Here is a 12,913-nt window from a genome sequence, read left to right as displayed (position 1 = left end):
TTATTTTCATCCTGTGCTAGGTGTGATATCATAGGTTCAAATGTAGGCCTTGAAGGTCTGCACTGGCTCCAGGAGCCTGATTAGAATGAATAGAACTGCAGAAGTCCTTTGCTAAAAATAAAAAGACAAATATGCCATAAACGCCCTACTCATGAATGACTGAGTGCTAAACCAAGTTTCCTGCTTGATGGGGTGGAAGCACACCATCACAGGCAAATGAGAGTTATTCATGTCTTTAATGTCAAATGGGAGGGAACAACATGGATAAGCAGCAAAGGCCATTCATTCTATGTACCAACCTATGCAAATTCTGTGTCAATATAGACTATTTCATCTTTCAGTCCCTAGATCTGGAGTCATACAACAAAATATTGATTAAAGGACTGACTTATTTTTCCTGTACATACCTGTACATACACAGGTAAGCACCATGGCTTATTGCATGCTGCTGTGCATCTGCTGCCTGGTGCTGGTGGAGGCCCACCTGCAGACAGCAGATACCCTCTGGTAGGGGTGGGTTTGTGGAACGGCTGAGGGGCTGCCCTCCCTTTATTCTATAAAATGGTTCTCTTGAGTTACTTCTTTTGACTGTCCCATAACTGGGATTAGCCTGTAGTGCATCTAAATATAAAGTTTAGCACCTAGTGGCAATGCTTCTCCAAGTTTTTCCATTAAAATGCAGGTTTTAAAAATACTGTTTCCTTTCACTCAATATGGGGAATAAAATGGTGTAATAGTGAGGCACGCAGAGCCCATATGTATTCTGGGCAGGGATTCTGCACTTGGTGTTATTTTTGTAGAGTAGCTCTGTTCTGTTCAAGACGGCTAAACACCCGCCAGGGCTTCGTGCACTTTTCCAGCTGGGGCTGTCTGTGTTGCCCCAGTTTCTTCTTCCAGAAGACTGGAACGAGAGAGAAGCCCGGAGAGCAGGTAACCAGATCGTTTGGGCCCTGGCTTTAAAATGTCGCTAGAACTAATGGAGCAAAAGAGAAACGAATGTTGTAAATGAGAGGCCTACCTTGGTAACCCTGTTGCGATGCAGAAGAGGTCCATAATATCTCTGGAGTTGCAGTATTTACTGAAGATCACCTTCCAAACCAAACAGCAGCAGGGAGAAAATGAAGACAGAAGAGAGAAAGGACAGTTAGCTCCCAGTGGGAGATGAACTCTATTCAGGCTTGAACTGGGCCAATTTTAAGGCTCAGCCTACCATTCCAATTATCTGATTTGACTTGTGAGCTGGGATATTATATGCTCCCGCTTTAATACATTTGCTATTTTTCAATAAAAAAAGAAATCTCCAGAGACCTAATTGCACTATTCAGAAGTAGAGCAGTAATGTATGAGAACTGACAGCAGAAGGTATCACACAAGGCAGTAGGGTTGCAGGATGGCAACAACCGCAAATCTAATGAAGCAACAGCCTGGATTTAGGAAGGAAAACCCAGATTTAGGGAGCTCCTTGTGTGGTAATAAAAATGCACTGCTATTTGGATTACTCCAATTTAAGCGCACTGTAAGCCAAAGAGAGCATTTTTCTCCTCCAGTTGTGTGCAATTCCCCGCAGCCTACTAGGCTGCAGTTGTTCCTGCTGCTAGATCAGGGCTTGGACCTTGAAGGGCTAGCAGCGGTGTTGGGAATGCAGCATTTGTTTGACACCGTTGCCATACAGCCCTCAATAACACAATCCCATATTCCTGGTAGCATGGGGACATTGCACGATGCCCAACCCAGACCTCTGCTGCCCATGCTGATGAAGCTGTGGGATGCTCTGTCAGCAAGGATGGCAGGCATCTGCTAATGATGCAAGCCCTGGGAGTTCTGGAGGCAGTGCCAAGCCCTGGAGAGGCTGTGCTACAGTGAACACTGCCTCTGGCACTTCCCCCTGCCCATGCCCAACTCCACACTACTGTCTTTTTCTGGCCTCTTTTCTCATCCACCCCTCAATTCTCCTTACTCTCTTGTACCGGCATGGCCAGCCTGCCCTCAGGCTCCATCTCTGTGCCCACCTAGCTCTGCTGGGGTCTAGGCTAAGATTGATATAAACATGATTTTTTAGAGCTGGTGATTTAAAGAAACCTATCTCACTGTCCTTCCTCCTGAAATAATGGAGGAATCAGGACAAAAACAAAAGGTCTGGCCACCATGACTCAGTCTTGTTGTGCATGCAATACTATACACCAAAACCTGATGCTGGAGCAATGCTTCAGGTCTCACTTTGCATGGGTGGTTAAAAGCACCCTTGTTTTTCAGCTAAGCATCATTAGTTGAATGACATCAGCGTCCTCAAGAGATGCCTGTGACTGATACATAAATATACACTCACCTTCCCTGTTTTCCAGCCCAGGTGGACTTATACTAGGTAATATATTTACGTTACCAAAACTCAAGGCAATTAATTGCTGGGGTAGTTAACACGTGTTACTGAGGAAATGGGTGGGACTAATGCCCAGGTGTGTTCTAAAAGGCTGTTTTGCTAACTTCCTCGGTGATTGACCCTTGTTTATTAAAATACAGTAGCAATCAAAGCAATAAAACATAGCTAATTAGGTTCAGATAGCATGGAAACCCTGCTCTAAGCAGAACACAGCATCCTGTTGGAGTGATAGCTACTAAAATTGGCTGACAGAGTACTGGGAAGCTGCTCCTGTACCAACAACTCGTATATGCCGCAGCTGAGCAGATGATGTTAATTGCAGCTGAGCGCAGGGTAAAGGCTTGTGTTGTTCTGGGAGTGCTATTTCAGGTATTGAGACTTCTTTTTCTGGAAATCAATTATTATTGACTGGGACAGATAAGAGAAGAAAAGACTAAAAAGATATATATTTAAAAAACATTAAAGGTAAGAAAGCTGCCTGACTCACTGAAAGCAGCAGGAGCTTTCAGTTCATTGAGGATGAATGTTAATAATTCCATCACTCCACGCAGTAGTGAAAGAGTGGGAAGAAAAACAAAGACTGTAGGTATTATTTTCTAGCTTATGATCTATCTCCATACATGTTATTTATCTTTCCATACTTGGCATTTTTATTTAGGTTTACTAAAAGTGGATTTGTGAATCACCCACTGTACTTTGATACTCATCTCAGGATGTAAATGGTTGTTCCCAGCTCTTGTGTTTTTTTTTTTTTTTCTCTCTCTCTTTTTTTTTTTTTTTTTCTTAATCAAAGAGCATATGCTACTAAAGTTCTTGGCTTTTGCAACCTGCTGAGCTTTTCTAACCAACTTCCTTCTCTTTTAAAACAAAGCAGACAGCCTCCAACGTTTCCCAGGACTATGTAATTGTTCCTGTTATTGCCTGCAGGTTTATGTTCCCAATAAAGCCAATGTCAGTTGTGCTGATGGAATACAACTGGAATGCATTTTGGAGAGACAGGAGGACAGGGCTGTGTACTACCGATGGCTCCAGCCCAGTAAAGGAATCCTATTTGCCTCAAGTCCATGTTCATTGCAGGGACATTAGCACCATCAAGCTGATACAGTGACGTTTGGCTTGTGGCCATACTTCAGCCAGTGGGCCATGGGACATATGGCTTCTCCCATGACCAGGGCAGGTGGCTGACCTGCAGCTTGGACGATAGCCAGCCCTGTTGTCACTGTGCGGAGAAATGAGCACCTTCCACGCTCCTGTGAAGATGCTGTTGGCTGGGCAGATGTCCTGAACCCATCAGTGTTTGGCTCAGGTCTCCATGATGATACTTTTCCAGCACTGCTTGTAGGTCTGATCCAGACCCACATCAGCACCAAGGGATTTCACTGCCCTTCAAACCTCAAATGTCTCAGTGGTCTATGACCCAGTCATCGTCTTGCTTGATCCCTGTTCTTATCTTGGGTGGCAAGCCAAACACTGACACGACGTGTCCCAGCACCTCACTCCGTGCACTAACACCTGGTGCTGGTAGCACTACTTTGGACAGGAATGAGACCTTGCTATGGAGCAAACAGAGGCCAAAGGCAGGAGACTGCAGCAGTTTCTAGAGCTGTGGTAGCAGGCTGAGGTCTTGCATGCACAGCAAGAGACACTCAGTTGTCCCTTCAGAGTCCCTTCTGAAGAAAAGGCAGAGCTAAAATCATGCAAGTAGTCTCACTGAAGTGATACACTGCATGGGGAAGGAAAAATGAGGCCTCTGCTTCAGCTTGCAGATTGATGACTTAAATGCTACTGAGAAAATCAGCCCCGTGTAAACCCTGTTAATCGCATCTCCCTTGGATTTGTGCCAGGAGGGAAAGAACGTGTTCCTCCACAATGATGCAACATCTGCGAACAATTAGTTTCTCCTGTTAGAGAGTTAATATTATTTCAGATTTCTGCCCTTTTTTTTTTTTTTTCCTGTTAGAATAACTTCTACCGTGTGCAGAAAAATTACTGGAAAACTAGTCTTCCCCGAATGCTTAGTCGGGTCATTTTAATAACACTCCATCAAGATCAAGAAGTAGTCATTTGATTTAAGCAGGGAACTCTGTCTTCCTGCTTTGGAGAGTAATGCAAAGCAAAAGGGGGGAAAGCAGAATGAATAATAACTGAGGCTTTTTGGAGTGGAAATAAGATGTTGATGAAGCATGCAGTGACTGTGAAGTAGGACAGCGTGACTCAAGTCGGATGCCTGGTTCCTGGCCCAGAGCTCACTTCTGTGGGGCTGAAACTGCGGGCTGCTTTCTCTCCTGCAGTCCTTTCTGCATTTTTTGGAATATATATATATATATATATATATATATATATTTGGTCTTCCTCTGAAATAAAGGGTCATTCTTCCTTAATCCACTTCTGGTATGGGACAAGGATTTTAAAGCCCTTCTCAGAAAGAGCAGGGATTGAGAGTCCTGGTGCCTGGCTGGCGTTCTCACTTAGAGGAGCAGTTTAGCATTAAGGACCATGATGGAGATGTTACCAAGGGACCACAGTGCGCATACTCTGTGACCTACCAGTTTACAATTAATTACATTATATTTTGCTTTGAGATAGGATGGGTAAAAACACAGCCTACAAATCCAATTTATGTTCTATATTTGATCCTCAGAACAACTAATCTTCTCTGTACGCTGCAATCCCTGTCCATAATGTTATCCTCTCCTGATCTATTGTTGGTAATTGGGTTCCCTTCCAAGTATTTAACTAGCATTTTTTTTTTTTAACCCTAGTGAAACTCATAGATGAATAATGCAGGAATATTTTCAAAGCCAGCCTATGCTCAGTTTGCAGTCCTACTTCCTTTTGCCTGCTGTATTCAAGACTTTTAACACTTGCTGGCGTTTTGCATTCAGCTCAGTGAGCAATGCTCGGAGTCAGGCCTTAAAGTGTGGAGGTAAAGCAATCTAAAATGATAATCTTTGACTAACAAGACTGAAGGATAGTGTGTCAGAAAAGAATCTGGTAAAACTCAGTTATGTATCTCTCATGGACCAGGGAAGCTGTTACTGCTTTTGTAATAGTAGTTTTCACATGGAGGATTTCTGAATGAGGCAGATGGCTGATGTGAATTTTTCATTGTGATTTTCCCTTTCTCTACAGCAGTCTCTGTTGTCCATGTCAAAATGAAGCAGGATCCAGAGCTCTTAGATAACTCTCTGTAGAAATCACTGGAAGGAACTCATTTTTTCTAGGCAAGTAAGCAAATAGATCTTCCTCAAATAACAGTGACGAGTACCTTCCTTATCAGGCGTGGCTCCTGATATTCAACAGAAGCTTTACCTAACACCCCACATCTAAACATCTCCCAGGCTTCTCATTCATTGAATTCAGATACAAGTATTATAGCATGAGCCCAGCTATATCCAAACTGTCCTTTCTTTATTTCTCGCACTATTTAACAGCAGATATTTGGAAAACCACACCAGTTTTCTGAGCTTCAAATGTAAAACGGTATTAAAAATAGTTTGCCAGCTTTGCCATCTGTTTGATGCAGTAGGAGCTTCGCTAAGAGGGGAAAGGAAAATAAATGTGTGTGTGTGCACAGGCCTGCGTGGGAAAGAAAAAACAAGAGACCTCGCTGAACAATCCTAACAGAAATTAAAACTGCCTGAGCTCTCCAGACCCTGCCTGTGTTAGGCAGTGAGGAACAGGGCAGATTTTTTACTTTCAATGGCCAGAGCGCTGCAGCCCTGCTGGTTCACACCTACCTTCAAGCCCTGGTGCGGCTGGGCAACACTCGTTTCAACACAGCACCTACATGAAACATACCAGTGGGATTCGTCTGACACAGCTCAAAACGTCTACATGCTAGATGTCTCATCCACATTGCTCAGCTAGGCACCTGCTATTGCTGGAAGAGGACCACTTCCAAAGGGAAAATCAGCCCACGCGTCTCCAAAATCCAGGCTAGGATGGGATGAATCATCCTTTGGAGATACCGCCTGCCTCCCCAGTGCCTGTGGGGGAACCTACATGACTAGCTTGGAGCAGTCACCGCTGACTTTTAGATGACTGTGGTTTATGTTTAAGTGGGGTGAATCCCGCTAGTTCCCTAATTATATACATTACCCTGAAAAGAGAAACAGGAGCCAGACAGAGATGATGCATCAGGATCCTGAGGCGTGTGGCTATATGGCAAGCTGCAACTCCCATCCTTTATAACTTTCCTGAACAGAAAGCTATAAGAAAGGAGATTTTTCTCTTCTTAGGAAAATGTCCGTGATGCAATGATATGTGTGACTCCCCTAGGGCAATCTTGGACATCCATTGAGAGGGACAGTACGGCAGAGGTGGTCTCTGACACTATAAAGAAGGATCTCATCACTTTATAGAGCTGTTGGGGTTGTGGAGGAAAGAGGTTACATTTAAGAGAACCATGTGCACCCTACTCGCTACACTAAGGGACACATTGACAGTATCCAGTCTTTCAGCAATTATGACTAGTGGCAGAATACAACCAGGAACCAGCAAGGCAGATTTTGTGATGCTGAGCTGAAAGTTTCTTAGCTTCTACAGCAGATACAGAAATATTTCAACCTTTGACAATTAACTAAAATGTTTATATTCTAGCTTCTATTAACACAGAAAGGGCACAGAATTGCTTCTAATGGAGTACTAAATGCAATTAACCCTGTAGCACATTAATGCATTAGGCTTGAAATGTTTCATAAACTGAGTGGTAAAGATGCTTTAGGACCAAATGTCCTCACTAAATGTGAGCTAAGCTAGGCTGCTTGTTTCAAAAATACTAACAAAAATAATGATGCCTGATGTTCCAACATGCTTGATAATGTAGGGGTGGTAGAAGCATGATGTTAGTCAACAGAGTAAGGAAAAGCAACGAGAAGTGAAAGGCCAGTTTGCAGCTGTAGAAGTTAACCAGAAAGGTGCTAGAAACAAAATGGCTTTGTCTTGTTTGTACTATACCAAAAGAGTCCCATATAAATAACATAAGCTTCAACAGTTTGCTTGTCCAAATCCTTCGGTAACACCAGCAGGAAGGTGTTAAACTTACACTTTGTCTTGGCTAAAGTGAGCATGGACTGCAACAGGTACAGTAGACTACATGTGGCCACAGAAAGATCCGCACGGGTAAAGAAGACTTCCTGGTGGATGGGCGTAGAAGGATGATGGAGCTGTGCTGGAATTACGGAGCTGTGCTGGGATTGTGGTTTGGCCTCCTATGTGCTCAACGGATGCTCGCTGGGGAGGAAAGATGGCAGGAAAGGGGAGAGAGAGGCCTCAAGTCCAACATTTTCTCTCAGTTTTTCTCTGTTTTGAAGCCGTTATTACTCTCTCAGATGTTTACATACTCTTTAGGTGCTGTGACATGATGGAGTCTGACAGAACCCACTCTTTATTTTTTGCTGGTTTACAATGAGGACATCCAGCAGCCACCTTGAGCTCACCGTGGCTAACTACAGTCGCAGAGCTGGGGTTGGCCAGACTCCAGCTGCGCTACCTTGCACCCTGCATCACCCACAGACAGCTGCCAGTAACAAGAAAATGGCCTTGGTCCCACAAAAAACATATTTATGCCTCACTAAGGAGGCTAAAGAGGATTTGGGCATTGGAGGAACCTGCGAACAGCGGCCAGGCAGAGCAGCCCCAAGAGGTGTCCATGTCCCAACTGCCCATGACCTCCTCCTCTGCACACCCTGGTGTATCACCCTAAAAACCAACGTGTATTGTGCTAAATCCTTCATCTAAACAGACACAGGACGAAGACGTGGGCAGTGCAGAGCATGTTTGTCCCCTGTGCCAAGAGAGTCACGGGGACTGTCTTGCAGCAATTAGGGGTACGAAGACTTTTAATGGCCTTGAACTGATCATCATACCACTATTTTTCTGCTGTGTTTTGTTTTTAATCTGAATCCAGTTCGGCGTGTTAAAAATAGCACGGCGAGCTTTGGAAAAATCTGTTGGGTTTGCTGGAGTCTAGGCATTTATACCACAGTGGCTGTTGCTCTAATTAAAAAGAAAAGCTCACATGACAGAAACTATTCCTATGCCCTAACATTTCAGTGCAATAACCGCAGCACCAAAACCCAATCTTCGCTTTGTTCTGCTCTTCGTGGACCTCAGGCCAAGGGGAGCAAGAGCTGTGGGAATCTTGTTGTCCTGCTTGATGGGCCAGCACAGTAGACGCTGAGAAAGGTTGGAGTCAATATGTTTCTCAGAGGAAAAGAAAGCGAATTTCTCTGCTCAGCATCCAGAATGACTCAGTAAAGCAGCAAAATGACTCCAAAAATTCTTGATTTGCTTTCTGAAGGGGAAGAAATATCACCCGGAGTGATCTCCTTGAATCTCTGACAAAAGCAGCAGTCCTCATTTTTCTAGTTCATTCAGGCTCTGTAGGCTTCTGACTTTCCATCCTTGTTATAAATATGATGTTGATTAAGACACTGGAAACAGAAATCCTCTCAAGACAAGCATTTTCTCAGAAGAACTCCTTACAACTGTGTGAACAAAGCCACCACCCTGTGACATTTGAAAACAAGAGCCATGAAGCCACCCACCTGGGAATGTGGCCACTGGCTGGTTCTGCTTTCTCACCACTTTAATCTCAAAGGTCAAAACCAAATGTTCCCCAGTAGTTTCTGTGTGGAAAAAAAATAAAAACGAGTGTGAGCTCTGTGCTGGTGGACTTTTAATTCAAAACAGACTCAAGAGGATTTTTTCTTAAAAAAGCAGCCAAAGGGTTAATGACATTATGAAGGAAAATAATACCGCAGAGATGCTGTTGGTGGCTTGCTCAAGTTTTTCAAGTCAAACCTCACTTCTCCACTGGCAGGCTGGGGGGCTTGGGTCCTTGACCCCATCTAGTGGCACTCCAGGACTGAGGAGAAATCCCTGCCCGCTGTGGTGCTGTGAGGTCTCCTTATCTTCTGTGAAATGAGGGCACCGTTCCCCAATCCACCATCTTCTCCTTCAGCTGGCAGCAATCCTGGCTGTGTGTAAGTGGGACACAGACGTGTTTCTCAGGTGTGTGAAGCTGTGGACATGCATGCAAAGTGCAGAGGCAGTTGGGTGACCAGGCAAGTGGCTTATGACCTTCTGAACGTCTCTGGGCAAGAGCATCCTTTAGAAATAAGTAAATCCAGCGGTGCTGATTTCCCCAGATGTGCATCCACATCATGTGGGCACTGATTAGGAGGGGCGTTATGCCAAAACCCCATTTTTCAATCGGCCCCAAGAACAAATGGCCTCTTTGAAGCGGGTCTGCGCAGGGCACTGGTTCAGCACGCAGCTGTAGTGCTGCGAAGCCTTTGATCTTCCCTCTCCAGCAGCCTCGGCAGGGCTCTCCCCTCCACCTCATGCTTCAGTTGTGGCTCTGCCTCCACCAGGTCAGCAGGTGGCCACCCTACAGGTACCCTGGTCCTCCGTTCCTTGGCCAGGACACAGCTATCAGCAGGCCAAAGCCTTCTCCTGGTGGACACAGAAGCCAGACTTTTGGTTGTGAGCACCCACAGCGACGTTCCTGCTGGAGTCATTCCCTTCCATGTGTCCATTCAAGACCAGCAAACTCTCCTCCAACTCCAACCATTGCTGTAAAACAGTGAGCCGCATCCCTTTGCCCTCCCCACTTGTGCCTCTCTGGACGCGATGACACACAAACCTACTTAGCTTAGTTCAGCTCTTGCTGCAGAGCATTTTCAAGTGCTCGTCTGCAACGCTCGGGCTCCCAGGAGTGGTGGCATGCAGCCCGCTGGGCCCGGGTTGTCCCTTCATTCACTCCAGCGCAGAGGGGAAATCGCATCTTCCAAAATCAGCAGCACACCCCGAGGTCACACTGGTTTAAGGTGCAGTGGAAACACAGAGCTGACTATTAGTAATTGCCACCGTGACTAAACGTCCTTGTGGCGTGGCCGGTCCTGGCCATCACACAGCCCTGCCATGTCCAGCAAGCAGTTGCAAGTTGGAGCTGAGCCCTTTCAAACTCAGCAAGATCTGCTGTAACGAAGCTCATACCTCATTACCGGCTCAGCATTGATTTAATGAGTTCCCTTTAGAAGCCTCAAATATTGCATTCCTCAGAAGATTAAGGGCTGCTTTTTTTCTCTCCAAGGGATGTTGTTACTGAGGAGGCATGAGGATCTGAGATATGCCCTGCTTACCCCTGGGTGAACCCCATTTACTCAGTATTTTTATAGCAGGAATCCTTCCAAACATTGCACAGATGGAATTTCACATCTGACAAAAGAAACAGATAACATTTATCGAGCAAAAAAATGCTTAGTGCCGCCCGAGTTTGCATTTGCTTGCTCATGCGACTGTGCCTCTCCTGTGCTTTCAGTGACAAAAGTACTCTCCAGGGACTGGCTTTGTGAAAATGCTCTTTTAAAAAACAATAAAGAAAAAAAACAGACAAACAAAAAAAAAACAGCCAAAACCCAGTGGACATGACAAATGATGTGATTTACTAACACCTACAGAAATGCTCCGTACGCTCTCAGAAGAACAGAACTCCCCAGGGTCCTGTTTCTGACAGCTGGCTCCACGGTGGTGCGCGGCAAGGCTGCTGGTGGCAGGGGGTCTGCCGGGCAGTGACAGAGGGGACCGTGGGCAGTGGAGGCACGCGGGGCAGGGCACGGCTGAGCTCTGCCTTTGCCCTGTTCCTGTGGTCATTCATACATGGGAGATAAGGGAAGGGGAAGGGCATCTCCACTGGTTTCTTTTTAAAGGAGAAAGACAAGGCGCGGCTGGGTGAAACGACAACTTAGAGCTGGAGCACCAAGGACGGATATTTGAATTTTGCAAGTCAGAGCTTACTTGTGAGCCTCTCGGTGGCTTTCGCTCTGTTTCATAAAAGGCACTCGGTCTGTGGCCAAGGAACTGCCGTCAGAAAGAAGAAAAAGAGGACTGACTTACAAAAACACGGAGGCGTTTCTCTGTTTAAAAGCAGTGGGCTCTCTGCTCTACGGCGTGAGCTCTCCCCTTCAGCCAGAACACATTTTCCCCTGCAGTTTCCCCTGTGCTGTGAGCCGTGGCTAAGCAAACAAGGCAGACTAACAGGAGTTCGAGATTTGATTAACGTCCATCGACATTTACAACCGGCTCCACAAGGGCGGCGGGGCCCCGCGGCACCGCAGCCGCACAGCAGCACCCGGCACCTGCCCGCCCTGTAACGTCCCGCTAGGAAAGCACCCGTCCTACAAGCCCTCTGGTAGGCAATCCCGAAACAGCTCCGTGCTCTCCAGCTGCGGTGGCCGGGCTGAAAGCCCGGGGAACACCTCTCCGCCGGCAAAACTTTGCAAACACGTCAGGAGGCTGCTCTCGGAGAGGGGTCCTGCAAGTCCTGCAACGCTGAGAAACTCCCGCGCAGGCAGCGAGCGCCGGCGGCACCGGGCGCTCGCAGGCTGCCAGCAGCCCCTTCCCCTTTAAATTAAAGTCTGTGTACAAAAGCAGAAGCTGCTGGAGACCCCCCTCCCTTTCAAAAGGGGCTTGAAGCCCGCAGCGGTGCTGAATGCAGGCACGCGTCTCACTCGCCTTACAGAGGACACCCAGCAAGCACAGCCTGCAGCCGCCGCTGCGGCCGGAGACGCCACTTTGCGAAAAAACAGCACAAGTACCTTTTGAATTCTTCCATCAATATCCAAATAAATACACTTGGGCCGGTAAGTGGAGGAGGCAGATCCCATCTTGCTACAGCCGGGCTTTTGCTGGGCCTTTTCCCAGCGTCAAAAAGAGCGGAGAACAAGGCTTATCCCACCAAGCCGAGCCACCGCTGCCTGGCAGTTTGGTGTCCCTGCTCCTCTGTGTCCCACTGCACTCTCATTCTGGGGAGGTCCCTCCTCTAACGTGCACGCATTTTGCTGTGTCTCTGTCTCTCTGCCACCTCCTTTTAGTTGTGCTCCCCTCCGAATCCAGCTGCCTTGGGCAGGCAGGGATGCGGCTCCAGATGCTCTCCGTAAGTGCCCTCTCCATTCCCATGGCAACAGCCCCCTTCTGCTCTCGGGCTGGGAGCTGCGGGCTCGCAGGCACACACAGAAAGCCGAGCAGCACTCACTGATGGGGGGGAAACCTCCTCCATCGTTTTTACACTGAAACGGGAGCGGGATTGCTAAATTGGTGCCGACCCTTTTGGTGAGCTTCCCGCAGGCTGCCAGCAGGCTCCCAGCCGTGCCGTGCGCTGGAGATGCCCTTAGACACCCACTGCAGCCAGGGGCTGGGGCTGTTTCTGCCCAAACCCAGCAGCTTGATTTCCACATCCCTCCTCTTATCGTAAGCTGGGAAGAAAAAGCAGCAGCCGTAAAGCCACGAGCGCCAGAAGCACAAAGGACACGCAAAGCCCACGCTCTCACCCCGTGCCACCCCGGGAGCGAAGGCATGTGCTGCTGAAGGGAAAGTGAAGCATCCTGGCAAGCGTGTCCCCCGTTTGAAGGTGTAGCTAAAAAACGAGGAGGGAGGAAAGCACCCGATGGCTGACTCTCTGAGCGGATGCCAGGTGCCATCTGCTGCGTGATTGCACTGCTCTGCAGTGCCCGCGCCTGCCAGGAGCTG

General features: G+C 47.2%; 1 protein-coding gene across 3 annotated transcripts in view; it reads right to left on the bottom strand.

Annotated features, from left to right (window-relative positions):
- The window catches only part of PDE9A (phosphodiesterase 9A), a 43,247-nt gene extending 31,008 nt beyond the window's left edge, over nucleotides 1-12,239 (bottom strand). The window contains exons 1-3 of one of the 3 annotated variants that reach the window (XM_035315881.1): nucleotides 11,983-12,055; nucleotides 8,929-9,009; nucleotides 1,019-1,089 (exon numbers count right to left, since the gene is read on the bottom strand). In XM_035315881.1, the coding sequence (XP_035171772.1) occupies nucleotides 1,019-1,053 (35 nt within the window). In that variant the 5' untranslated portion in view covers nucleotides 1,054-1,089; nucleotides 8,929-9,009; nucleotides 11,983-12,055. Of the gene's footprint in view, nucleotides 1-1,018; nucleotides 1,090-8,928; nucleotides 9,010-11,982 lie in introns of all 3 variants that reach the window. The other 2 variants (XM_035315878.1, XM_035315887.1) reach the window with 2 other exon arrangements.
- Nucleotides 12,240-12,913: the final 674 nt, after the last annotated feature.

The sequence above is a fragment of the Oxyura jamaicensis genome, chromosome 1 (genome assembly GCF_011077185.1).
Source record: "Oxyura jamaicensis isolate SHBP4307 breed ruddy duck chromosome 1, BPBGC_Ojam_1.0, whole genome shotgun sequence".
NCBI lineage: Eukaryota > Metazoa > Chordata > Aves > Anseriformes > Anatidae > Oxyura > Oxyura jamaicensis.
The sequence above is the reverse complement of the archived record's forward strand: the minus strand, read 5'-3'. Positions and strand labels throughout refer to the sequence as shown.